The 27413-nt window shown below is 47.3% G+C and overlaps 2 protein-coding genes and 1 non-coding gene across 6 annotated transcripts; 2 read left to right on the forward strand and 1 right to left on the reverse strand.

The window, feature by feature from the left end:
• Nucleotides 1-307: 307 nt before the first annotated feature.
• B3gnt2 (UDP-GlcNAc:betaGal beta-1,3-N-acetylglucosaminyltransferase 2) lies at nt 308-24584 on the reverse strand. Of its 3 annotated transcripts, none has more exons than XM_052198025.1 (2): nt 24488-24584; nt 308-2852 (listed from the first exon to the last, which is right to left on the reverse strand). In XM_052198025.1, exon 2 carries the CDS (start codon nt 2841-2843, stop codon nt 1650-1652), a length of 1194 nt encoding a protein of 397 aa, XP_052053985.1. In that variant the 5' UTR covers nt 2844-2852; nt 24488-24584; the 3' UTR covers nt 308-1649. The 3 variants fall into 3 exon arrangements, with proteins under 3 accessions (XP_052053985.1, XP_052053986.1, XP_052053987.1); XM_052198026.1 differs by lacking the exon at nt 24488-24584 and adding an exon at nt 19200-19276; XM_052198027.1 differs by lacking the exon at nt 24488-24584 and adding an exon at nt 6717-6740.
• Nucleotides 11906-12031, forward strand: LOC127696875 (small nucleolar RNA SNORA63). Its single transcript, XR_007980326.1, has one exon. It is a non-coding gene; the product is annotated as a small nucleolar RNA SNORA63 (small nucleolar RNA).
• On the forward strand, nt 23669-26208 carry LOC127695860 (uncharacterized). 2 transcript variants are annotated; one of them, XM_052198028.1, is made up of 2 exons: nt 23669-25548; nt 25789-26208. In XM_052198028.1, the coding sequence occupies exon 1, from the start codon at nt 24306-24308 to the stop codon at nt 24996-24998; it is 693 nt and encodes a 230-aa protein (XP_052053988.1). In that variant the 5' UTR covers nt 23669-24305; the 3' UTR covers nt 24999-25548; nt 25789-26208. The 2 variants fall into 2 exon arrangements, with proteins under 2 accessions (XP_052053988.1, XP_052053989.1); XM_052198029.1 differs by having other exon boundaries at nt 23669-25144.
• The last annotated feature ends 1205 nt before the right edge of the window (nt 26209-27413 follow it).

The following is a 27413-nucleotide window of genomic DNA, read 5'->3' on the forward strand; positions in this document are numbered from 1 at the left end:
AGGAGTTCCAGGCCAGCCTGGTCAACATACTGAGCCCCAGCAGAGCCAGGACTCCATAGAGACCCCTTAAAAGAAACAAACAAACAAGCCGGGTGGCAGAGCTGTCAGGATGACACACACAGAGCACCTTTTATGTCTCTGGTGGGAAGTGCTTTTGAGGCTACAAATGTAGTGATGGCTAACACGTGGAGACAGATTGCTAATAGAATAATTACTGTGATGGTTTCTGGGAAAGATAGAGCAGGGAGAATGTCATGAGACACACGGGAACAAGAACAGAAAGATTATCAGTTCTTACGCATGACGATTAAAAAATACAATCACTTTATTTCCGCTTTTCCCCAGCCCCCCATAGCACAGAATGAGAGCCCTCGAAAGCACACAGGCATCTCAGGAAAGCACGTTACAAGGCGGAAGTATAAGCAATATTTTGGCAGAACTTTATTTTCTCTAGCGGTTCACACACCCCCCCCCATCCAAATTTTAAAATTCAAAAATAAGAGTTCACTTTATCTAACATGTTACAGCTTAACATTTAAAACATCATGCTAGGGTCTGGGTCTGGGAGATGGGGAGGAGGATACAATCAAAACACAGTGTATGAAATTCTCAAAGAACTAATTTTACAAATGAGGAAAAAAATAAAATATCATGCTCTAGTTAAATATTTCACAAACACTGTATACAAATAAAATATTACACAAAATATTTTTTTTAAGAAAATGTTTTGGTCTTTGATCTGAACAATAAATAAAAACATAGGCACTTCTACACCAAGACAGGGAAGCGTCACTGACCAAGAGGATTTTATCTAAGGAATATGTGATAATATGGCAAGAATAGAATCTTAGAGTTTTAAACTGACAAACCGCTTCTGAAGCTCAGAAGTCACAAATGCTTCCTGGCCATGCCGAACACTCACAGACCCATGCGGCTGTCTGTTGGGCTGCCCAGTCTTCAGTCAGCCATTAGGGAATCGCCCTCATGATCTTCAGAATACTAAAGTTAGGTTAACTACCATGATGCCACCCAGGAAAACAAGCACAAGAAAAAGAAAATTCCCTCTGTCCTCATGGCCACAAGCCCTGGCAACATGATACACGCGCTGCGTTGCTTCCCTGTGTAAAGGAAGTAACGGTTTCTAGTAACAAGGACAATACTGCTGGGTGACAGGGAAGGTTGACATCAGTCCACTTTCTAGACAACTTTCAACATCTTATGAAAATACATAGAATTCCATTTCACAAAACTACCAGGTTGTGCCCTACAAAATCCTGATAAGCCAATAGGTTTATACACCTGGTATATATATATATCTCCATCATTAGAGTGGAAACAAAAGTATACCACATACAATATACCATATACAAGAACAACGACAAAAAATCTTCATGGTCAAATTCTGGAGGAGAACGAAAACAAATTAGAAACTGAGGACCGGCAGCCAGAGGAAGGGTGAGAAGCACTCACCCTGCCACGCTGAGTTATCCTCAGCCTTCCCTCTTCACAATGCGAGGGAGGGGCTGAGGGCATGGAGACCCAGGTGCTCACGAAGGCTGACGGCCTCACACAGAACTCACCTACTGAGAAAGCACACCACAGGAACTAGTCAGGCTAGGCCTTTCTGTGAAATGTAGCTCATATATATTTTAGCATTTTAAATTAGGACTTTGCAACTGAGACCAGATATCAATCATCTCTTGGGGTTTTCTGCTATGTACTAACATTAGATCTATATAGGAACAAATATTTTTCTTATTTTTCTCTTCAATATCAAATGTCCTGAAGCCTTTGTGTTTCTCTGGAACAAGGCCCAGTTTCTGAAGGCACATTCCAGTATAAACATCATCAATAGGATAGAGATGGACCCGGTCAGTCACGTTGTTCAGCCTCAGGGCCAGGGGGCCGGAGTACAGGAACCCCCCGCCCCCCGCGTACGGTGGGTAGACCCCGGTGTAGAAGACTTCCGGGATGTAGTACTTCAGTTTCTTATCCCGATGAGGCCCAGCGTTGTGGATCACGTCACCTATGAACAAGTCTTTGGCTTTGCTCCTGGATAAGCTATTCAAGTAATTGAGGATATGATGGGTGTTCACAAACACGTCATCATCACCCTTGAAGACGAACTCTGCGTCTGGACAGGAAGTGCTCACCCACCGGAGAAACAGCACTTCCTTCAGGGACAGGTTGAAGAACGTGTCTCTATAGTTCCACATGAGGATGTCCTGGTGCTTCTCACTCTCGAACTTAAGCATGTCGGAGAGGTCGGGGTGGTTGTCCTCTGGGGGTGTCTTACCCAGCAGGAAGACCCTCACTACTGTCTGGTTCCCTACATTGGTTTCTCGGCCCCAGGATTCCCGAATCGCTTGCCTTCTGGCGAAATGTGGAATGAGGGACTTTATCGCCAACAGTAAGAAGGGCTTCTTTGCGCATTTCTTCGGTTGATCTATAAGCAGCGAGTAGTTTCGGCATCTCAAATACAAGAGAAAGTCTTTAAATCTGTCCGGCAGATTATTAAAATCTGTCACAGCTGTCAGGACCGTCGAGTCCGGCTCACAGTAGTTCAGGTGGCTTGTGTTTGGAGACGGGTATAGATCCCCCGTCTGATTGGCCACCCTGTTCAAGATGGGGTTGTACCGCCTGTTCAGCTTCCCCTGTTCCCTGTTCCAGTATGCCCGGGGAGGGCTGGGCAGCTTCCAGAACTTCTCCTTCGGGATTATGACTCCCCCCTTTCCATTTTTTTCTTGGCTACTGTTTTTGGAGACTTCCACAATCAGATAAATGAAGACATTTGCCATCATGAGGATGCCGAGCAACTTGACTCTGCGACGGCCCACACTCATTTCTCATATCTGGGGAGAGAAGGGAAGCTCGTTAGTGGACTGGGAATCCGGAGCGCACATGCACTTCAGGCTTAGCATAGAGACGCATGCCTTTACTTCCAGCACCCAAGATGCAGACGCAGGCGAATTGCCCAGGTCCAGGCCAGCCAAGACTACACAGTAAGACCCATTCTTTATTTTTAAAAACGTCCTCCTAAGAATAAATGTTCTAAAATAAGGACTCCAGATTCTATCTCAACTTCTCCATCTACAAAAGGGGTTAGTTGTACAAAATATGTAATTTTTGTATACAAGGCTTTTGAAATCCTGCCTGGCCCGTCACAATCATTATGTACTGGTTATGTATTTTAGACACTTGGGGGGTAGAAGCAAACATCACTAAGTAAATAACCTTGCGATTGTTCAACCACTTTGCTTAAAAAGGTGCATACCAATCAGAGCTTTGCAAACTAAACACCTACAATTCATTATAGCCACTCTTTAATTCTGTGATCCAATATGAACACATGCACACACTATAAGTTACATGTTACACTATGTACAGTGTCATGTAATTTGCTCTAAATTTCTGTCATTTAAAATGCAGACCCAACCCCGAATTATTTCCTAACCTACCAAGGTAAATAAAATGAAAATTGGTGGATTGCCTTAAGTCATTAGCTTCCAACAGAGAATCCCGAAGTGAAAATGGATTTGTTGTGAAACTATTCTACTACAGGCAGTTCAGTCATAGACTTGTGTCTCCTATATCTAGTAGTGGGTAATGAGCCTACTATAGACAGCTTACAATTAAGCCCTCCATAACTACAGATACACAGATTGTGTAAACACACAAAAGAAGGGGCTGGAGAGACAGCCCAAAAGCTATGAGCCCTTGCTGTTCTTGCAAAGGACCCAGGTTTAGTCCCCAGCATGTAGACATCAGCTCACAATCATCCATAATTCCAGTTCTGGGGGTCCCAAGGTCCTCTTTAGGCCTTCTCAGACACTAGGCACCCACATGTTACAGACACACAGACAAAAACACTCACCCCCCCCCCACACACACACACACACAAATAACTAAAAATAAATGTAGGAAAGGAAATAAACTTCCGGATTTGCCTGAGGCTTTTCCTTAGGCAACACCATGTAACAACTATTCCCCTGGTGTCTACATTGTAGCCCACAATGTAAGGAAAAGACGGGTTAGCAGCAGCACTGCACAGCCGGGAGCCTAGAGCACTGCGATGCACCTGGGATGGACTCCTCTTGATCCCAGTACTTAGAGGGTAAAGCAGACTGGGAGTTGAAAGTCAACCTTGGCTACCTACCAAGTTCAAAGCCAGCCTGAGCCACAAAAGACTTTCTCAAACAACCAACTAAATGTGCCCCCAGGAGAATGTGGTAGATTATTTACAAATACATCATTTCATAAGACTTGAGCATCCACGAATTGTGTTATCTGTTGGGATCCTAGAACCAAAACCTCCATAGATACCAAGAGCCATTCAGTAAATTTGTTTGGGGGTAGTTTATTTTAGGGTCTTGCTACAAATGCACCAGGTCCCTCCTGAGTGTTTCTGTGGTTTCATTTTTAAGCCACTGCACTCAGGAAAGGTACACACTCAAACAGGCGGCCTTCAGCCACTCAGTACTCCAACCTCTGAGCCAGCAGGAAAGAAAGCTGCCTTATACCACAAGAAAAAGCATAAAACAGGTCTTACTTTTTTTAAAAAAATAGTTTTAAAGCATGCCTGGTCACACAGCCTGAATAATATCTAACTGTTCACGTCCTTCTCAGGTCATTTCGGTTCAGATGAACTTTAAGTAAATCTTGCAAAATCTAGCCAGTATCTGATGCTGGCTGAAGAATTAATCATTTAACTTAGAAGAAAAAAAAAATCACAGATACTTTTAAAGTTTGACTTTTTAAAAAAAAAAAAAAGGTCATACATAAAACTCAAGCAGCCTTCGAACTTACTATGCAATCAAACATAACCTTTTAATTTCCCAATTTCCTGCCTCCACATCCCAAGGACCAAGATTACAGGGATGGATGACCATACCCAACTCAGTCCTTCCAAAAGACACTTTTTCAAAAGTAAATGGTTCCCATTGTTTTTTAGAACGTCTGTTTTTATTTTATGTGTATTGAGTGTTCACCTGCATGTATGTATTCATGTGTGTCACATGCATGCCTGGGCCCTTGGAGGCCAGAGGATGGCATAAAATTCCCCAGGAACCATATAGATGGTTATGAGCTGCCCTGTGGGTGCTGGAAGCCACCTGGCCCTCTGTAAATGCGCTTTCTCACCAAACCATTCTCCAGGACCCCCGGAAACCGCTCTCTTTACATTGACAGTTCTACTGCTCAAATGAGGCGAGGGTGAAGCTCTTGCTATGCAAGCAGAGGACCTGAGGGTGAACATCTAAAAGCCACACAAAGCATGCCCGTAATCCCAGTGCTCCAACCGGAAGCTGGGTGCTGGCAACAACACGAAAGAGAGCCCTCCCCATCAAACAAGTTAGAAGAGAAAGACTTGAACTAGTAGTCAGTTGGTCTCATCCTCTACATGTGTGGTGTAGCAGCCACATGTCCATATGTGCGCGTGCACACACACATACACACACACATATACACACACACACACACACACACACACACACACACGTGAGTGCGCAAGGGCGCTTTCCTCAGAACTACTACTCTTTTGGTTGTGAGTTCTTTCTCCTCCACAAGATTTAACAAGGAAAAGTACAGGAATGAACTAAGAAAACGATCATGAGGCAAATATCTGGAAGGGTGCTCAGGAAAAATAAACGCACACACTGTGATTACAGGCAAAAGTTCAATGTTAGACATAGAGTTTCAATTCAGAAAAAGAACCGAGATACCAGTAAATAAAAGATAACAGTTTACAGAACAAAAGGGAAATGCACACACTTCTTTAGCATAGCAGGCTGTGAAATTCTAGTGCTAAGTCTCCTAAGATGCAGTGTAAACAGTAGGAAAATGACAGTAGGAAAAGGTAAGCCAATTAATTGCACACCAGGGCTGTGGGGCCAGGGATTATTAGAATCTAGTTTGATCCATGTGACATTTCTCCTAAGACTACCAATCCTCCTTTTTAAAATCATCTAACTAATTAATTACATAGGAGTGTTTGCCCGCATGTATGTCAGTGCGCACATCGCAGAAGACAGTAGAAACTGTAAGATCCTCCGGAGCAGCAGTTAAGATTGTTGTTGCTAGCTACTCCAGGGGTCTTCTGGATAAACTACCAATGTGCTTCACCACTGGCGGCCTCCCAGTCCCACAAATCCTCGGGATATGTGAATGCACCCGGAAGCTCTCTGAGGAACAGTGTCCTCCCAAATGAACCTGCTCACAAGGACCAGTCTACGGAGCACTTTCTTGGACTGTTACCCACCTCAGCGCCCAGCCAAGTCCACAGGATGCCACTTCATGAGTAAAAATACAGGGACGGAGGCTGAGTATTACCTAAAAGTCAGGAGTGAACTGGATCCTGAAAACTGTCTGTCCTTAGCTGTGTGGTGGTGGCGACTGCACACAAGATTGATCCCAGCACCCAGAGGCAGGAGTCATATAGGTGGGGCGGGTGGGGATGTGTCTGAAAAGCATCCGTCCCTGCGGTCATTCTGACCTAGGTACCTGGTGATGGTTTAGGTGCTGGCTGGAGAATGGAAAGGTCAGAGACCTGGAGTCGGCCACACACATCTGTGGCCTAGAGCCTCTACACAAAAGGGAACAGGAGAGAAGAAAAGCTCCTTCCAGGGTCCTTCAGGAACCCTTCTGGACAGACCCCAAGTCTCCAAAGGCTTGGAGGAACCCTTCCCACTAACTGCAAATGGGTATTCTTCCTCACTTACCTGAGGAGAAATTCAAGTACACATCCCCCAGAGTTAGACAGCATCTTTTACTGTGACCTAGACACTGGCTCTTGTGTGAGAACTCTGCTTTTAGATTCTGTGGCTTCTAGTGCACCCTCTCCCAGGAAGTTACATTGCTTAAAAGGAATTTAAGAAATACTGACATTAAAGTTGGAGAAATAGCATCTCCCGACACTATGATGCCCTGAATTTAAAACAGAAAAGTCCTACATGCAAACACCAAAATCTTAACTTTCTTCATTTCTTCCAATGGAGATGGACACTTTTCAGCTTCCCAATCTTTCTCTCTCTCTCTCTCTCTCTCTCTCTCTCTCTCTCTCTCTCTCTCTCTCTCTCTCTCTCTCTCTCTCTCATACACACACACACACACAGAGAGAGAGAGAGACAGAGACAGAGAGACCTATTTCTCTGTGTAGTCTTAGAACTCTCTCTGTAGACCAGGCTGGCCTTGAACCCAGAGACACGCTTGCCTCTGCCTCTGAGTGCTGGGATTAAAGGTGTGCGCCACCGCTCAGCTAAGGACAGACACTTTTTAGACTTCTACAACACGGAAATTATTTTAACAAAAGAAAAAGAAAAAAAACTTCTCTTTTTATTTTGCACCTAAAATATCCGGAAAGGCGATGCTGGGGCAAGAGAGAGATTACTAAACATAACCGCCGTGCTTATATGTGAGGACTCGCAGGAAGTACAGCGTGCTAATGGCTCCTGGGCAGTAACACGAACTGGAACAGAGGCTGGGCCCCACTACCATCCTTATCTGGAGACTACCTGGATCCCCGAAGCTTGGCTCGCGCCCCCAAAGCCTCCACAGCCTCCCGTGGCTCTATGCAAGTGTGTGCAACCACGAGGAGAGAAACTAAGGAGCACTAGTCTGTTTTCCAGTGGCTATTCTATTTAAAATAAGTAATTATTAAAAGCTTATATTTATACATTTCAACCCACAAAAGTACCATAAATTAAAAATTAGATGCAAGAGGCAGGTAAGATTAGTAACATTTCTTGAATTACTCAGGCAAAATGTTATCTTTTGCTAACATCTCATAAATGAGGAAGGTTTCAGCTGGGACCACACCGTGAGGCCAGAACCCACCCTCAGCTTTCTTTGTCCTTCAGAGAGCAGCCACTGGAGTCACGGTTTCTTTTTCTCCACTCCCATTTCTTAGTTTCTTCCCCCCCCCCCCCCCAAACAAAACATGGTTGTCAAAAGTCACCAGTTTCAAGACTTTCCGGTTGCACTAACCATCAGCTGTGTAACCCTAGCCTACAGCCTACCCACTCACAGGAGATCACCACACCACCACACCCTGTCTGCTTAACAGCAACCAAGAGCCAAGAAAGATGCCACAGCTTCCCAGGTCACCCAGACCCTTGCCTTTAAGGCTCCAAAACACTGGACAATTGCAGTGTTTCATTGACAGGACACTGGAAGCTACTGAAGTGCATACTGCTAAGAGCTTCCTTCCAGCTCCGAAAGGTATGCAAACACTACAGCAAGTCCTGGCCAGCAGACTCCTGAGAGTGAACAGGCAGACATGACAACCTGTTCTCACTGAGCCATGACCACCCCACCCCACCCCACCCTTCAAAGATCTCAGGCAAATTAGGTAGATATCATATCCAACAACAGCTAACCAGGGACAGTGCCAGCAACACATCCAGGTCAATCCTAAAGCCTGTACCAAGATGCCCCTCACTTCCCCCAGTACTAAGGTGCTAGGAGGCCTGGACCTTAAATGCCCTCCAAAGGCCTAGGGCCCCGCCTCACCACTACCAAGTGGGAGCGGGACCTGTAGGAGACATGTCCTAGTGGAAGGGAGTTAGGAAAATGGGGCCCATCTATTCCTTTCTTCGGTTCACTTCCTGTCATCAGGTGACTGGTTCCCTCAGCTGTATGCTCCCACCATGATGGGCCACCACAATCCCAAATGCAATGTGACAAAGTGACCACGGTCAAAATCATGAGCCAAATAAATGTTTCCACCTTCAAGTCTAGCGCATATGTTTTGTCACGGCAACAGAAATCTTGCCAACAAATACATGTTAGAAGTAGAAGAAAGGCGGGCCCTTTCTAATAAAATGAAAGTGACCAACACAGTCAAGCTAGGATGAGTCTAGGAGTCAGGCTGGAGGCTGACACAGGAGTATGGATCCTGCCTCACTACTGTTCAAAGCCAACCAGTCTCAGAATAGGAGAGAGCAGCAAGCCCCAGTCAGATGCTTTACCATAAGACCAGTCACTGCCTTCCTGGGCCCCGCGGCTCTGGGAGCCTGGCTTCCCTAACACCTTTACCTCCCAAGCTCCAATCTGCGGCCTGACGCTTGCCAACCCTTCCTGGGTCCTGCTCAACCAAACAGAAGCAGACACAGTTTGCAGCTAAGTGGCTCTGTGGAGAGAACAGCTTCCATCAAAATGGCAGATGACAAGTTACCAGGGAGGTGATCAGCGGGACCAGAAGGCCTGGGCCATTCCTAGAGTTCTGCCCTAATTAGTACAAGAGGCCTGGCTAGATCAGTGCCGGGAGCGAGGCAGGGGAACCCCAGAAGTCCCCCACGGCACCCGGTCAGGGAAGCAAGCCTGCCAGAGTTTTCTGTCTGTAAGCCACAGAAGAACTACAGGCTGAGTCTAAGGAACTGGGTCCCCAGTTTTCTCCCCTCCATGACCAAAATTAAAAGGGTAAAGTATTTCTAGATCGTCTATTCAGCCACATGTCCCCACAGGCAGAAGTTCAGACCACGGTGTCTGGCAGGACATGCTCTGATCTTCACCTTCTCCTCTACAACCCACCACGGCTCCTTTTCTCAAATGGAATTTTATCATTTAAATAAAATTAATCACGGAGCTAGGCTAGAGTTTATCTCATGGCAGAGCACCTTCCCAGCATGCAAGAGTCCCTGAATTCCATCTTTGACACCACAAACAAAACGAAAAAATAATAAAATCTTCCTCCATATTTGTCCTTTAAGTAAATACATGCAGACCATTCAGAAAGAGAAAAATAAGCAACCAATGTTGCCTTGCCCTGTCTCTAATAAAGCTGGAAACAATGGTGCAGTCCTTAGTGGAAAGGTTATGTAATTTAAAAACAGGACTAGTGCCAGGCAGAGGTGGCCCACACCTTTGATCCCAGCACTTGAGAGGCAAAGGCAGATCTCTGAGCTCAAGGCCAGCCTGGTCTATGGGGATAGTTCCAGCACAGCCAGGGCTCCACAGAGAAACTTTGTCTCAAAAATAACAAACAAACAACATCTAAAAAAAAAAACAGGGTTAGCAGATAGATAGCCTAGACCCACTCACTGTTCAAGCTGAAAACCAGTCTGACATAGTCTGACATCTTCCAACATCTTCCAACATCTTCCATCAGATAATCAGCTAAACTACTATTTACTTGACCTCTCCAAGCCTGTTCCTCAGTGTAAAATGACCTGATAACAATCTACAGACCAGCTTCTTGTCTTCACTACCACATCATTCAACAGCTCTCCTCTGAGGCTCCTGTTTCTGGCACCAAATACTAAACACAGCCCATTTCTCCAGTTTTGGTCTTCACTGACTAAGACATTTTCATCCACCCACTGAACCTCCAGAAGCAGGACACATGGATTAACACTGGTAACTCTCGAAACTGAACAGTTTCTGAATGTCTAACAGACATGGTTTTCCCTGGTCCTGGTCCTGGTCCTGGGGGAAACCCCAGAATTCCCTCTTCACTTCTTTTTCCGAGACTCACTACAATGCCTGACTCCCACGCTGATCAGCCCCCTGCACACGAAGCTCCCTAAGTCAAGCACCACTGGCGTGCAACCTCACATGACATCTTCCCCATTCCTGGGCCCCCATGGAACATCAGCTCGTCTTCATATCCTGGGGAGGAGGGGGAGGCGTTACACATAGGCACCTGCTCCAGGTAACGCATCTCAGAGGCACCAGTCAGCATCTGACAAAGTCACTGAATGCAGTGACTATAAAGTAGAAGCCGGACCAATAAATACACATAACTCTTTTCTGAAATGATATTGGGAAAGTCGCTTACACATGGGAGAGCTGGTGAATTACACAAAAGAATTTGCATTTCATAAGTCTGCCTCGGTCTATTATGTACTAAAGGGAGACAGGGAGCATAGACTCTCTGGACGCCGGGGATCTGAGCTTCAGAAATAGCGGTCAGTGTCCATCTTGAGAGGAAATCTCAGGAAACATCACAATGTTGTTGGAGTCGGGAACTGACAGGCCTTCCCCCTTGAGGAGGATTCTAAGTCACCAGTGCAGCTCAGGACACAGCAGCTTAGCTGGCTCTCACTACAGAGCCAAGCCCCACGGTGCCCAGGTATGTGCACGTGTAGGCTGAGGGCTGGGTGCAGCCTCACAGCTTCCCTGTGCTGCCAACGTGAGAAGACAGCACTGCCAGGCCCCTGGGGTAAGGGAGGGGAGGATGCTGTGTCCTGGCATCGGCGTGAGAAAAGCAACCCATACTCTAGAAACAGGACCACACGCTCACCATTCACACACAAGAGCCCAAGCAAGAAAATCTCTTTATCCTACCAGCAGAGCACGAACCATCAACTTACAAAGAGAGTAAAGGGAAATAGCTAACGGCTCAGATCCGTTTTCAGAGGTCAGGCAACAGCAGGTGCATCTGCAGCAGAAGCGGTGAGTAACCAATGAACCAGTGCAAGCCGACAGTCTCTGTGCCATCAACCCAAAGTCACCTCTAACCATACTACTGTCCCTTTAACCTGGAGTTAAGGGAAAGGCCACCAGACAAGAGCCTTCAGTGAAATTAGCAGAGGCAACAAATGGCAGAGCTTTAACTGACAGCAGGGGCCGAGACGGGACCTGAGGGGTTGTACAGCAGGGCTTTTTAGAAGTATGGTGAGTGGCAGGGTGCACAAGAAGCGGGGTGGGAACGCAAAGCAACCGCAGACATATGGGCTCGGAGCCACCAGGACGGGAGTGGGTGGGGCTGGTGGATGCAGGGGTTCCACTAGTTAGAATCTGGTGGCTGATCTGACAGGCACTGGGCTGGGCTGCCAGACAGATCACATGTTTTCTTTCACACCTCAGCTTAAAAGTGAAAACAGATCAGCTGCATCACATACAAACACAGAAGAAAAAGAAAAGGAAGGGCTCCAACATGATGTCCAGGGTGAATATAAATGCAGTTGGCATGCAGGTTACAGTTACAATGTAGCTGAAATGTTTCATTGTCATTGTCCCTGCTTAAAGCATTTGATACATTACTATCTCTGCCTAGCTCTACCACAGTAAGGCAGAGACACTTGGTTTCTAACATTTTTCCCTGTGGCATTAGCTGGAAGTATATACAAAATAAACAGATAAAGACAAGCATTTCTTTCTTTAAAAAAGCAAATGCAGTTGGCTTCGGGGTTCACTGAGGCATGTCTTCTGAAAGGCACAGGTGCTTTGCCTCGGCCAGGCTCTGCGCATCTGTGACAGGACTGTTTCTCTCCTGTCCACCTCTCAAACTGAAAACACGACAGTGTGCCACCTTACTTTTCCGACCATCTGAATATTTCAGGAACATGGCAAAGAGGACGCCTGCTTTCGACGTCACTTAGCATGGAAGTACTGTGACTGCACCAGAGGGAGGTCAGACTGACCTCTGCCAACTATACACCCAGAAACACAAGGTCACCCACTGACCTCTGCCACTGTCCTTCGTCCGCTGGAGAAGAACATGCCTTGGTTTTCTCATTTACCATCTTCTCATGAGCTTCTTTCCTGAGTTTCCTACTCTGTCCTTTGCCCAGTATTCTACCCAGATGTTCTCACGTCATTACCTTTCACAACCAGCTCCCAAGTCTGAAGCAATTAGGCTGTGGAGAGCTAATCCCAGTAGGGTTGAGCTTTGACTTTTGAACCCAACCCAGAGTCTGTGTTCCTGTGTGGTCTACTACTATCAACATCAAAGAGGACAGGATACCTATAATAGAGAGCAGTCTTTAAATCACAGCATTTGTTGATACTTGAAGGGGCATAAACAATTCTCAGAAAAACCAAGGGCTGAGACTTTTATAAAACAAAAACAACAACGACAAAATCAAATTGAGAAAGAAATAACATATAGGAAATGGTCAATGAGGTACCAATCTCTGTACTGAGGAAATAAATGCTGGTCTAGTAACAGGCATCATTGGGGCTATGGTTGAAATCCCCAGTAGGTGTTTTATGACTCATGAGTTACTCTTGATAAGTTACTTATTCCCACTACAGAATGAAAGATTGGCAAAGGCTCAAACTAGCCCTGTCACAAACATGTTTGTGCAAACTTTTAGCCCTCAACTCCCTCTACCAGCAGAGCCTGACAGAAAGGAACCAGTGCCACAACCCAAGCTCTCCTGTCTTGGGACCATCCTAACCAAGTCAGCAAAGGTAATCAGGGACAGCACTAAGTACAACTACACTCAATTGTTTGGTCAACAACACACACATGCATTCCCACAGGACCGCAGCCCTATAGCAGAAACAGATTTCTAGTCAAGGCAACCATATAGATTTCCTTATTTACAGAGGAAGACCAAAGTTCCCAGAGGCAAGGGCCTCACCAGACTGAGGTTACCCAAAGGAAGAACCAACATGTCACTGTCAACCTGCAGGGAGAATTATCATTGGTGACAAAGTCTTTTTTCCACAGTCTATTAATTCCAGTTCACTAACAAAGTAAACCCAGAAGATGCAGGGAGTCCACCTCCCACTTCCCTCACCCACTATGGACGGCTTCATTACTGCTTCCTTTGGCATCTCCAGAACATTTATCACAGCATCTCCAGAACATTTATCACGCTCTCACAACAAATCTGACAGGACAACAGAACTCTTATCTCTAGTTAGTCTGCCACTCCACAGACAACAAAGCTGAGGAAGAAAACATCAGGCCCCAGGGGCAGGGGAGGGAGGAAACGGAGGACATAAAAGGAAACTTTTTCTGCTGTTTTTCAGATTGGGTCTTCAACCAGGCGGGCTTGAATTCCCTACACAGGGGCAAGCAGCTTCAGGTCCTGGTCCTCATGACTTACCTCCCACACTGCTGAGGAAGCAAGCAGGTGCAGCCAGCCCCTCGCAGCTTTGAGGGAAGCTCACTCTTTCTGATCAAGTCTCTAACACTGCTCGAGACAAGCATTCTTGGATAGTTTCGTACACGAGCCTCAACCTCCCCTCTAGTCCTTGGCTGGCTACTTGCCAATCCTTTTACAGTGAGTTTTGTCAAAAGACTTTTCTCCTTAATACCTACCTCACTTGCTATCACTAGGACAACATTACCCAGTACCATCCTCAAGACAGTGGAGATACCTGAAAATACCTCTCAGGAAACAGTCACAATTAAATAGGTCTATAAACAAACACAGGCCCAAGGGATGGGGGAAGGGAGGAAGAAGGCAATTAAAAATTAATCAAAATGCACAAGCATAGATTACAGTACTGGACTAGAAACAGAATCCCATTACATAAAGGGTGTAATTGCTTCTGGAAATAAGCAGGCCACTGATCTCAGCTTGGTAATCTTGGCATGGAGGTGGGCTGGGGGCTGGGTGCCCATACACTAAAAAGCCAGTAAAGGCAGTAAGGAGACAAGCTTTAAGTAACTGTTAGAATGATCATAATCATCCTGTTCCAAGGACTCTGATATCCTTTTCTAACCCCTAGGGGCAACTGTGTATGTATTTGTACACACACACACACACACACACACACTTTAAAATAAAAGTAAATCTAAGAATTTTCAATTAGGGGATAGAGAGATGGCTTAGTGGTTAAGAACACTGGCTGCTCTTCTAAGAACCCAAGTTCAGTTCCTAGCATCTCATAAGAGAGGCTTACCTAACCTGTATATAACTGCAGCTCCAGGCCTTCTGACCTCATTGGGCACACACACATGTGGCATGGCATGCATAAACACCACACATACACACACACTAAAAAATTTTAAAGTAAAAATTTTAAATCACCTATGTAAAGCTAGGCCTGGTGTCACAGTCCTGTAATTCCGTCACTTGAGGAATCAGAATCACAAGCATGTATGAAGACATATGTATTACGGAACGAGACTGCCTTAAAAAAACACACCAAAGACACAAACCTAAGCTATTCTCAGCACACACTCCATGGGCAAACTCTGTCTTTCTCAGTTCTAACAAACTATATTTGGTAATTCCTATGCTCTGTGAAATATAGTTTGAGAGCATCTCAAACATTGTGTTTATTTTAAGTAACCTAATAAATTGCTTTGGGAAGTTCCAACGTCTCTTGCTGTTAGGACAAAGACTTCCAGTAACACATTTTCCCAAAAGAAACCATCCTTGGTTACTGTGAAGAAGACACCAAGGGAAATAAGAGACCACAGCCTGAGACTCCAGGACTCCTAGGCTTACTGTATTAGTCTCTTAGAGGACAGCTACCTGACTCTTCTACAAACAGGTGTGAGAACTGGGGATGTGGCTTAGCAGATGAGTGCTTGCCTAGAGTGCCGGAAGCCCTGGATTTGATCCTTAGCACCACACCAGCTACCAGCTAGGTGTGTTCCCACAGGCTTCTGGTCTCATTAGGAGTAGAAACTGAAAGGCCGGAAGTTACCCACTACACAGTAGATCCAAGGTCAGCTGTGAGTCAAGCAAAACCCCAGGCATGGAAACTACAGCAGAGCCTGGAGGTGCAGCACAGCAGCAGGGCACTTGCCCAGCATGCCCAGAACTTGGGCTCCATACTTAGCAAGGCGAGAAACAGGCAAACAAAGATAACCGAACTCATTGCTTGGTGTGTTCATTTCAGCCTGGGTTTTCTTTAAGTAGAAAAACCTAAATACAAATGGCAAGCTTAAGTCCTCAGTGTGCTCCTCCCAGCTGTAGGCGTAACCAGGGCCCACAGAATGCATAAGCTAGGAAAATGGTTACTAAGTCTCCTTCCTCACTTTAGAGAGAAACTGGCCCCTAAGGCCAGAAACTTGGCTGAGGTTCTGACTTCTGAGAGAAGCAGGAGGCAGCAAGAACTAGAAACCCAAATATTCTCTGCCCTCTGCCCTTATGATGGAGCAGTGTAGAACAGCAGCATCGGGGGAAGAGAGCCATCCATCAAGCACTCTCCGGGACTTGAGCCCCCAAACCCCACCCCCACCCCCGGTCCATCCAGGAGAGCTACTCTCGATGCCCTTGATGGGCTCTTGCTTCTTAGTTCTAGCCTGTCCCTGAAGGGCCAGGCTCAGTCCCTGCTCGTCTCTGTGGGTACTGTACAATCACCTCCTGGTTCTTAGCACCCCAGATAGAGGAGTCCATCCCTCTGAAAGAAAAGAAGATCTAGTCTCCTGAGGGCACATTTCCTCCCAGGCCTGTTTCTCAAACAGAATGGCTCCAGGGAAGCGGAGACTGGCTCTGAGCCCAGAGAGAGGCAGACTGTGCACGCCACACCTCGAGAGCTCCTCTAGAACCCCAGCAGCGAGAGCCAGGCATTGTTCTTCCCATGCATCCAGATGCCTCTGCTCTATGGGAAGGGACCAGAAGAGTACTCCTAGGACATGTGGCTCGGGGTGACACAAACAAGCCACCCTTCTCCTCGGGCTTCGCATCCAATTCCTGTCTACCCTCTGGGAGGTTGCTTAGACTTCAAGGTTACTGAGAGCTATCTGCGGACTGTCTTGGCTATAATTTTTAAATATTTGCACGCAGATTTAAAATACATTTATCTTCAAAATAGGGACATTTTAGCCTTTGGTCCAAATGTCCTGTTAAAGGTAAAGTGGAGAAATCATTCAGTCATCCATCCAAGACTAACAGCTACATATTTAAAGAGGTGAGACAGTAATGTATGCTTCTCTGGCCACTTGCCAAAAAAATTAGTGTTCATTCACTATATGGGCACACTGAGAAACTGACTGGAAATCCAGCCTCTTTGAATAAGTAATTCCCATCACCTCAGCACTAAATCCCGGCGTGTACTAGTATAGGATCCAGAGCGGCAGCAATCCTGTGCGAGCTCTAGGGCCGAGGGTGTGGATCTGCCTCACCCTACCCGGGCCACTTTCCTCTCCCCTCCTCTTAGAGCCTGCGGCAGACAGGATATGGGGAGGGTGTGGCAAGAACAGGATTGCCCGAGCTTCAACACACTACCGGATTTGAAATTTTCCATTATGAAAGGGTTTTTTTTTCTTTTTAATAGAAGACCCAACAGAACCTTAAGAACAAAAACCCAAAAGAAAACATTCAGTTAAAAATAGGAGTATATTTTTAGTTAAAAATAGGAGATATTTTAAGTTCATTTGAAGAGAGGTAATTCCTTCTGAGGCAAAGAATAGTAAACTGGTTGCCTTTCATTTAACAAGCAAAGTAAACAAGGTACAACTGGTGCCTATCAAAGCCTCAAAAAGATGCCTATGAAAGATGGCTGGCCACTCAGCTTGTCCTACAGAGCCTGGTACACTAACAAGGTGCAGGGCTAGAGTCACAGTGTATCTTTAAACTTGTGTTACTTTTATTGTATCATTTTCTATTCTTTTGGGTTTTTTCCTACATATTTCTCATCTTTGGTTGAATTCTCCACTACAGAGCTCCAAGATTAAGAGGGCAGCATCTGTTTATAAACTTTGATTTTTTGTGTTAGACAAATAATTCAAATAATTTGATTTTTAAATGTCACTGGGCTCCCCTTGACAATCTAAGGCCAGACCTAAATTCATTTAAGTTCATTTAAATGAGAGTTCATTTAAGAGCACAGGCACTCGAAAGCTGGAGACAGACAGACAGACAGACACACACTCACACTCACACACTCTGGTAGTGCACTCTGGTAGAGCAATTTCTTAAAATCCTCAACATGAACTCTAAGTGTGGAGTTCATGGGTCGCGGAATTTGCTAGAATGTGAGCACTTTCACAGAGGAGACTTAGAGCGCTCATTCCAGCCTTGTGTGAATGTGGCCTTGGGGAGCCTGAAGACAAGGCTCCCTCACTCAGTAGACCAGGCTGGACTAAAACTCAAGAGAACTCAGAGATCCTTCTACCTCTGCTTTCCAGTGCTGGGATTAAAGTTGTACTCACCAGCCAGCCCTAAAATTTTATTTGGTTGTTCCGCCGCCCCCCCACCCCCAGAGGGGCAGGAAACATTGCCCTTAACCAGTTGCCATAGTTACCAAGATGCTTGTCAACAGCCCCAGAGTCAAAACCACCTTCAGTAAAATCTCTACTGGCCTGCTTGATCATGCTACCCACACCAAGGCCACTGCCCTAGAGTCCCACTCCTAACAGCAGACACTGCCCGCCTAGGGTCTCGGTCAAACAGTCTCAATTTCTGCCCTCTCTGGTGGTCACAGACACGCTCTCCTTGCCAGTGCTGCTAGCCCTACGCTGACCTTCCCAAGCAAGCCCCTTCCCAGCTAGACTGTCAGACGTTCTTGCACTCTACTGACTTACAAGCCCAACCCAGCTTGCCGCTGCGCGCACACATACACACACAAACACACACACACACACCTCTTTCTTCTGAAGTTGGCAGCTTTGGATCCTAGCCAGTCTTTAAGACGAGGGCGAATGGCAGTCCTTCAGGTAGAGCTGGGCTGGGTCTGCTGCTGGGCTTTCCCTTAGCAGACACTCTGGTCCCTGGGCCACCCTTAGACACCACCCCAAACTCTACAGTCACATCTGCCTGGGTTTTACCCTTCTCCACATCTTCCTGTGTTTCCAAATGCCACCCCCTCACCAAGTAAGTATTTTTTTTCCAGCTCTAGACTGTCAAATGAAATGTACACTTCAACCCTGGACCACTCCTGGGGCCCTCAATTTTCCTCTTCTAAAACCAATGAGGTAATCGGACAAATACCGACATGCCTAAAACAGAGGCTGGGAAACGAGCTAATGCTCACGGCCAGAGACAGCAAGGCAGGGCCAGCATCCTAAGAGGAGTGGTAGGTACAAGAGCCAAAGGCCAGGATGGTAATGGGAGGGAGAGGGAAAAGGTAGATATTCTAGCAGACCCCGAACTGCCAATATATTTCAACAGAAACAGGAGGAGTCAGCACAGAGAAGTGACCTCCAGATATTTCAATTTTTTTGTTTTGTTTTGTTTTTTTGAGACAGGATTTCTCTGTGTAGCCCTGGCTGTCCTAGAACTCACTCTGTAGACCAGGTTGGCCTCGAACTCAGAAATCCGCCTGCCTCTGCCTCCCAAGTGCTGGGATTAAAGGCGTGTGCCACCACCGCCCAGCCCAGATATTTCAATTTTTAAAGGATCCCTCCAGCTAGTGAAACCACATACGCAGCATAACAGGAAGCAGGCAGTCTGCAGATCACAAGCTACACTAGCCTCCAAGTGTGCCCCCTCTCCGCCTCAGGCTCATTTTCTTCAACAACTTCAAAATCATTCAATGGCCCTCCACTACCTCCTGTCTCTACCCAGTCTCTAAGGTTGTTGGTCCCCCTGTTCTCCAAAGCTGGGGTGTGGAGCGGGTGGTCCTCTGACCTTGCCTGCTTGAGCCCCTTGCTGTGTCCTCAATCCTCCAGCTGCTTTCTCCGCTCTTGAAGTGTTTTTCATTCATCATTGTGAGGTGAAGTCTCAAGGCTACTTCCTCAGGAAGTCTTTCTTGTCTGTTCCCAGCATATGTTGCAACACTGTGTGGAAACACTCCAGACCCAACAGCGCAAACGGGACCCAGACCATAGCAATCTGCCTGCAAACACAACTGCCACAGGCAGCCATCACCTCTCAAACTAAGTGCCAGCTTGCGTGTGTGTGAGCAGAGTCTCAGGCCTAGGCTTTTCCTGGTTATTCCAGAAGTGCTGTAAAGTGCAGGGGTAAGCCCCGAGAAGGTATGAAGGAAGCCGGTGGCCGAAGGTTAGCCTTGGCTGCCGCAAGTAAGTTCCTTTACGCTATCTTCAATACTGTTTCTAAGTAAATGTAAGTAAAAAGATCCTTTTAGGAGAGAAGCAAACACAAACAAACAAACAAAGCAAAATAGCGAAGTATCAATCATCCAAGTTGCATTTAAAGACATGTCTGTTAACACATTGAGTGTGGTCTAACCGGTCAGACTGAAGCATGCAATTAAACTGCAATGTGCTCTCACTTTTGGACTAATTCACTCACAAAACATGAAGTGGTAAAGGCTGTCTGAGCACTTGAGTGCTTGGTCAAGGCTCCTGGGAAGCTCTAGCCCCTCACCTTTCACAAGCTAGCTCAGACCAGCCAGGTGCCCAAACAGCTCGGAGACGTCCAAGTGTGGACCCTCAGAGAGAAATCAAGGAAAAATAAGAGGTCATCAACTTTAAGGACAGGACTTATTTCAACTAAATGCCACAGAGCAAGACCAACTTTAGGTGTGGGGCACACACTTTTAGTGCCAGGACTTGGGAGGCAGAGGCAGGTGGGTCTGAGTTTGAGGATCAGCCTGATTTACATACTGAGTTCCAGGGCTGCCAGAGTGGAGAGGGTGTTTAAGACTGTCTCACAACGAGACTTCTTAGCTTTTCTAATGACGTAGTTTATTTACCCAAGAAAATACAATCCCTTTAGCTATCACCATCTCAGGTACTGGTGTTTTATTAAATTTGCATGTATGAGTACATGCATGTGAGAACCAGCCATGGAGCGAAGGCAGAGGTCAGAGGTCAACTAGTGGGAGTTGACCTCTCCTTCCGCCACGCTCATGAGGTCCACATCAGGCTTGCTATGAGGCACCCCCAAACTCACCGAGCACCCCAGCAGCCCAGGTACCTTAGCTGTATCATTCACTGTAATATTCTTAGCATCTCACATTGAAAAAACTGAGGTTCAGGGAAGCCAAGCAGCTTATTCAGTCACACAGCTAGGGACAGAACCAGTTTTCAAATCCCACGAGTTATAAAACACTACATATGCTATGGCTGATGCCGATTAACTGGAGGATAGGTAAAACCAATCTCCGGTGCTGCAAGTGTCTCCAGAGACATCACCCTTCAGGGTGAGCGCCACAGAAAAGCCACACAGAAGCCTGGTGAAGCCTGGTGAAGCCTGGTGAAGCCTGGTGAAGCCTGGTGAAGCCTGGTGAAGCCTGGTGAAGCCTGGTGAAGCCTGGTGAAGCCTGGTGAAGCCTGGTGAAGCGGCTCCGGATCCACTGCTTAACATAAACACAAAACTCCACACCATGCCTCATCAACTAAACGGAAAACCTCGGCTAACAGACTCCAAGCTCACGCTCCTAACTACCTCACCTTAGCTCAATCAGGGAGCCTTGTTTGTTTCTTCTTAGAACTGATTACCATGATTAATAAGCTTGTTCCTTAAGGGGAAAGAAGAGAATGTCTACTAAGCGATATACATTGTAATCACACCAGAGTGAAGGCTACAAACAAACCAATGGAAAGTGGAAAGTATCAATTTCTTGACTACTGGGAATTTCCCTACCGAACAGAAAAAAAAAAAAAAGTTAAACCCTGCTGGAGAGAATGTCTATAGAGAAACATAAAATAATTTGAAATAATTTCTTACATTTATATAAGGAAATGTGGACACCTAACAGTGCATATATGTTAAAATGTGCATTATTCTTTCACCAGCTACAATGCTGGCCCTCAAAGAGTTTGGATTTTGTTACAGTAATGAAGCCATGACAAGCAAACAAAGCAGGCAGCAGAGCTCAAAACCTCACAGAAGAGGCAACATACAGTTGAAAGGAATCAAAAACTCAGTAGGAAGAACGCTCCCCAGTGGTACTGCGCCAAGAACAAACCCTCCACACACAGTGTTCCCACTCAGGCTCTGCTCAGACTGACAAACTTCTCCAGCAGTGGGTAATGATGAAATCATTACATCAATTCTCAAAAAGCCTCACCTCACACATGCACACACACCTCTTATCCAAACAGTAATTGCCTCTCCAGAGAGGAATACATTCATCCTACCATTTGAATATATTCAGCAAGTGCCCACTCGGTCCAGAAGAGGAAAGGAGACAGTCAGAGCTACGTAAGGCTAGGAAGGGCAAGGTGGGTGGCCTGGGGCTATGCACTATCTCCTTTACTGGATGACTTCAGTTGCTCGGAAATACTTATTGCTTTCAAAAGAAGTGAGCCTCATTCAGTTCACGATTAAATCCATAATCACTAAAAAAATGTCAGACAACTGATCACAATGATTTTTGACCCCAAAGCAATTACAGAAGACCAAAAGACCTCTATGCCAAAGTCTGAGTTTTGGTAATTTATGTACCACTATTTATGTGTTATAACAGCTTGCAATACCAAATACTAGCTTTTAGACCAGCTTTTGAGACCAACCAGCACCATTTTAAGGTTGAGCAACAATGTTTGGATCTTGTTTCCTAATATAATCCTTAAAAAACATGCACACACATTTGAATAAACAGTATAGGGCAAAGTCAACAGTAAAGTATCGGTTCCCCCTTTCACTTTTTAGTGTAACTGTACTATGTTAGAACAAGGGAAATCGGCCTGGAGAGATGGCTCAGCGGTTAAGAGCACTGACTGTTCTTTCAAAAGTCCTGAGTTCAATTCTTAGCAACCATATGGTGGCTCACAACCATCTGTAATGGGGTCCGATGCCCTCTTCTGGTGTATGTCTGAAGACAGCTACAGTGTACTCTTATAAATAAAAATAAATAAATCTTAAAAAAAAAAGCGATATTTAAAAAAAAAAAAAACAAGGGAAATCCAAATTTTTAAAAAATTAGTTTTTGGTTTTCCAAAACAAGGTTTCTGTTTGTAGCCCAGGCTGACCTTTTGAACTCAGCAATCCATCAGCCTCTGAATACTGGAATTAAAGGCGTGTGAACCACCCTGAGATTTTTTTTTTTAAACAAGTATATCTTCAAAACCATAAACCATCTCTATGCTCAGGCTTCAAAACCAATGGGTTTGGGGAAAAACGATTCATAAGCAAATTATGTTTTATCTCAAAGATTACCTCTCCCTTGGGTCTTAAAAATCTGCTTTCTCGGTCAAGCTTGGGTGATTGCAGGCTGGACAAATCTGACAAATCTGAACGGTTCACCAGATTTTTTCAAGGGTAAGCTGTGGCTAGCAAGAACTTCGTTATGATCTCTATAAGCGCTTAAGCGTCTTACTGGTCCTTAGAAACAATCTTACTGTCCAAGGATCCCATCCCGAAACTGAATAGGGGACACAAGCCTCATGAAGAAAAACCAACTTGTCACTTAACAGCACGTGGCAGAACAAGACTAGTTAAGGGACTCTCTCAAGTTTAGCAGAGAATCCGGCATCTACACAAAAACACTAAATTAAGAGCGGCAGGCTGAGTCCCGAGGGACAAGCAGCGATCCACTCTGAGAAAGGAGCTCCAAGCAGATCTGCTGATAAACACATCTGTACGCACTGCAAAGGGCGGAAATTACTCAGGCAAGTTCTCCAGGACTCCTGCACACTTCTTTGGTCTTAAAACCTAACCAAGTATAAAGAGCTCTAGAACCGGTGTAAAAACTTCCCGGTTCCATCGGCTTTCATAATCTCTATTCAAAAGAAACAGAACAGGCGGGAAGTGACCCGCCTGCCCCAGAGCAGGTCCCCTCTCTGGGTGCGCGGTCTGAACCCCACAGAAGTGCGCTAAGGATGGGTCCCAGTCCCGTCTTCCTAGTTCCACTCAGGTCCAGTGGCCTTCTCATTAACCATCCCATCGCTTTCCGAGGCACAAATAAATACACTGAAGAGTCTGTAATAAGACGCAGCCCATTTTCACCCACCGGCTTCGAAACCTGGAAAAGCTACAGCTTGGCGGGGGTGGGGGGTGGGGGTGGGAGGCAGGCATAAGAACAGGTTTAATCGTTCGAATCAGTCAAGTTGGGACGACCACCGCAGGCAGGGGAGCGAAGGCCAGTCACCCTGTATTTGGGGCAGGAGCAAACGTGGGGCCAACCCAGACTACAAAATGTGTCCATTACTTTTCAAGATGACCTCGCACGCACGATGACACTAGAGAGGAGTCTCCATTGAGCTTCCTTCCCACCCATGACCCGGGAGCTCAGACGACCCTAAGCGAGTGCATTTAACCAGGAGCTAGGTGTCACGTCCCCAGAAGGGTCCCGCCCCGCAGGTGCGCCCACCCACCAGTCGCAGGGCCAGCTCCCCAGGCTGTCCCGAGTCTGGTTAATCATTCAATACCGGCCGGCGTGGAATATTTTTTTAGAGGTCAACGCGAAAGGTTCTCCCGAAGTTTCACAGAAACCAGTCTTTGGGGACCAGGAGGTAACAGTGCCAGCGGATGGGAGTGAAAAGCGGCAGCCAGCGGCTCACAAACACCTGATCTGCCCCTGCGGCACCCGAGACCAGCGCAGTGCGCGGGCGGGGCAGCACAGCGCCCGCGATGCTCCCCCGCCGCCCAGGCCCCGCACCTCGTGCGCGGGGTGCAGCGCGGCTCAGGGTGTCGCTGCCCTCTCCCTGTGGGTGCAGGCAGGGCGGAGGCCGAGCAGGTGAGAAGGTCGGGAAAGAGGTGGAGACCCAGAGACTGGGGAGAAGGTGAGGAGGCTGTGAAGGAGGGGAGAAGAACCGCGAGGTGAGGAAGCCGGGCAGGAGGAACGGAGACCGGTGAGGAGATCCGGGAGGTGAAGAGGCCAGGGAAATGATGTGCGGAGGCCAGGGAAGTGAGACTGGGGACGGTGAGGGGAACCCGATGGAGCGGATGCGCAGACACCGCAGGAGCCACGGAGGAGCGGCGAGCGCGGGGCGCCCACGCCGGCCGGAACTGGCGCGGCGGGGCGGCGGGGCGGGACGCAGGGCCGGTGCCCACCCACCCGGCCCTACCTTGTCTAGGGACACCTCCAGCTCGGCGGGGCGGGGCGGGAGACCGCGGCCGCATCCACGTCCCAGCCGCGCTTGCGGCTCAGCCCCGCGACCGTCGCCGCTCTCGCTCCATGCGCAATGCGCGGACAAGCGGACGGCGGGGTCTGGGCGGCTCCGGTTCGTCCCAGCTCCAGCACTTGTTGCCGCGGCGGCCGCTGCGCCTCACTCCCGGCCCCGGCTCCGGCACCACCGCCGCCTGCCGCGTCCCTTCGGTCCCGCCCCTGCCCGATTCTCCAATCACACGCCGCGCCACTGCGCGCGTCACCGCCGGGACGGCCGCACTCCCGCCCCGTGGCCCAAGTTTGGGAAAGGCCGAACTCGAACCCTCCCGCCAGTTGGCGCCCGGGTCCCGCTGGGATTGCGCCCCCGGGCCCTTCCCGAGCTCTTCGCCCCTCGCTACAGCGAGAAAACCCTTGGCTACACCGGAGCGCGCTGTCTCCAAAGTCTACACTGCCCCCGCCCCAGGAAGTAGCCTCCCCCAGAAAAACAGCAGAGACTTGAGTCCCAAACCCTGCTGAGATCCGGGGTCTAAACTCCAGCTACCAGGGCCTGGTGCTTGGTGAGATTGTTCCAGCCAGCGCTGACGCGTGGCTAAGCCTAGACGGCTCCATGTGGCTGGTGAGAGGGCTCCACCAGGGGAGGGGAGGAGAGGGAAACCCAAATGCACCTGACCTTTGCTCTCAGCGCTCACAGTACCGGCAGCTACCTAGAGAGATGCTCAAGGCCTGAGGGTGGTGCCTGTTTGGCTTAGGACCTTCAGGTTGTGAAGCCATCAAAGATAGGATGAGGTTTCCACCTGGTTCCACTCGCGTCTCAGGAATGCAAGATGCACGGGAGGCACTGGGTGCGGAGTCTGCTCCGCGATTTCAGGAGTTGGGCTTAGCAAAACATCAGAACGCTGAACCCCCGTGATGTGGCGGGACTGGGCACCAACCACACCCAAGCACGGATCACGCGGGACCCGGGACATTCCCCCTCTAACCCAGCGCCTCCTCAGGCGCCCCAGAGCGCTACATGCCAAGGTGAGGCCCGGGGGAAAAGCCGGCGAGACCGGATGGAGAAGTTGCTCTAGTTTGTAGAGCTGGGTGGGCCCGCCTAGTCGACACGCCCTCAACACCGAACCAGGAGCCGGGTCCCCACAACCCAAGGCACGCTTGGAAGCTGCCTCTCCCCTCCATCCTTATCACTGAGGCCTTCGATCGACCCTCTGGAGATAATCGCACTGAGAAGTGAACACTCTACACCTGTTTGCTTTTTTGCAGAAGGCTGTCAGATGGAGTTAGTCCAAGGGATGCCGTTGACTTTCGAGCGCTGGGGATTGAATTTCAGCCAGCTCGACCACGACTACGAAGTGCTTACTGGCAGCCGCAGAAAGAAGTGCGAGTTGTTTTGGATGCGCGCAGAGCCACATGTGTACGGTCTGCCAGAAGAGGAATTCTGGGTCCGTGGCTCTGGAAATGTTAAGATTGGCAGTCTGCAGACCGATCTATTTTTATATTTGTCACAGCGTTCTACAAAAATGACAACAACAACTTGGATTTTTTTTCTATTCACAAAAACCATTAACCACTGTCACTCTGGGCAAGAAAGGAAGAGAAATTGTATACTTTTCTTGGTTCTGAGGGATTTTTTTTCCACGATTATATTATATTATCGGAAAGCCAATAAAAGAAGCAAATTAGTGTGTGTGTGTTTGACTGACTGCAGACTACCGTATTGATATTTAAATGTTGTAAGGAGACAAAGCTGGATTCTTGATGGGCATTTTGTTACTGGAGTTCCCCTTAAATGGCTCTCAGTAGCCACAGACATGCTTTCAAGGATTGCTAGGCAAGAAGTTTTGAGTAAAGTCAGCTGGCAAGCAACAGGGAAGTAAAGCTGGAGTCTTCCACAGCTGCCAAAACTGCCCAGGCTCTGTAGTTAAAAAAAAAGAAAAGAAAAGAAAAAGAAAAAGCATTTTCTCCCTGGTGCCACTGAGTGCAGCTGGAACAGTTCCTTCACTCTCCTGCTGTGACTTGGGGGAAATAACTCAGTGTTGGATTCCACACCCTCTTAGCTGTCCTGCTTACTCTTAGGTTATGAGGGATTCATCATCAAAAGGCAGAGATAATACATTCAACAAATGTGCTGTCCAACCTAGGGGCAGAGGACCAAAGAAGTGCTTAATAATTAAATAAATTAAAACTATTTCATTACAATTATGACATAGACCAAAAGAACTGTAAGAAGGTAGGACCATTTTGAGGGAGTTCAAGAAAAGTGCTTCATTTTCCTATTGCTATGGTAAAACACCGTGACCAAAAGCAGCTGAAGAGGGGGTTGATTTGGCTTAGAGTTCATAAAGGGAAACTGAGGCAGGAGCTGACACAGACCATGAAGGAGCCCTGCTTAGCCTGGTTTCTTATGCCTCCTGGGGTGTGTTGGGCCCTCTCAGATCAGATATAAAAAACAAACCTACAGACCTGTGTACAATCTGATGAAGGCATTTTCTCGGTTGAGTTTCCTCTTCCCAGATAAGTCTAGTTTGTGTCAAGTTGACAAAAGAAAAGAAAAGAAAGAAAAACCCCAGCTGCTTCTGGCTATAAGGGGGAAGTTATAGAAATAAGCAGAGTTTGGATTTTATTCAATGAGGCATTTGAATTAGAAATTATACTCTAAAATTTGCATTGTGGGTAAGTCATTCTCTGCCATCTTGGGGGCGGGGGTGGGGGGTGCGGCCAGGAGAGTGTTGGTCTAGACAGCACTGGAGAATGAACACCACCACAAAGATTTAGGCAACTTCTCAGATGGTGAGGAATTCTGGAACCCTCCTAAGCGGTGCAGCAGACGACCATTTCTGCCTTGGGGAATCCTGCCAAGATTCCAGCTTGGCCAGGCCAGGTGTGAG

Source organism: Apodemus sylvaticus, chromosome 11 (genome assembly GCF_947179515.1).
Source record: "Apodemus sylvaticus chromosome 11, mApoSyl1.1, whole genome shotgun sequence".
NCBI lineage: Eukaryota > Metazoa > Chordata > Mammalia > Rodentia > Muridae > Apodemus > Apodemus sylvaticus.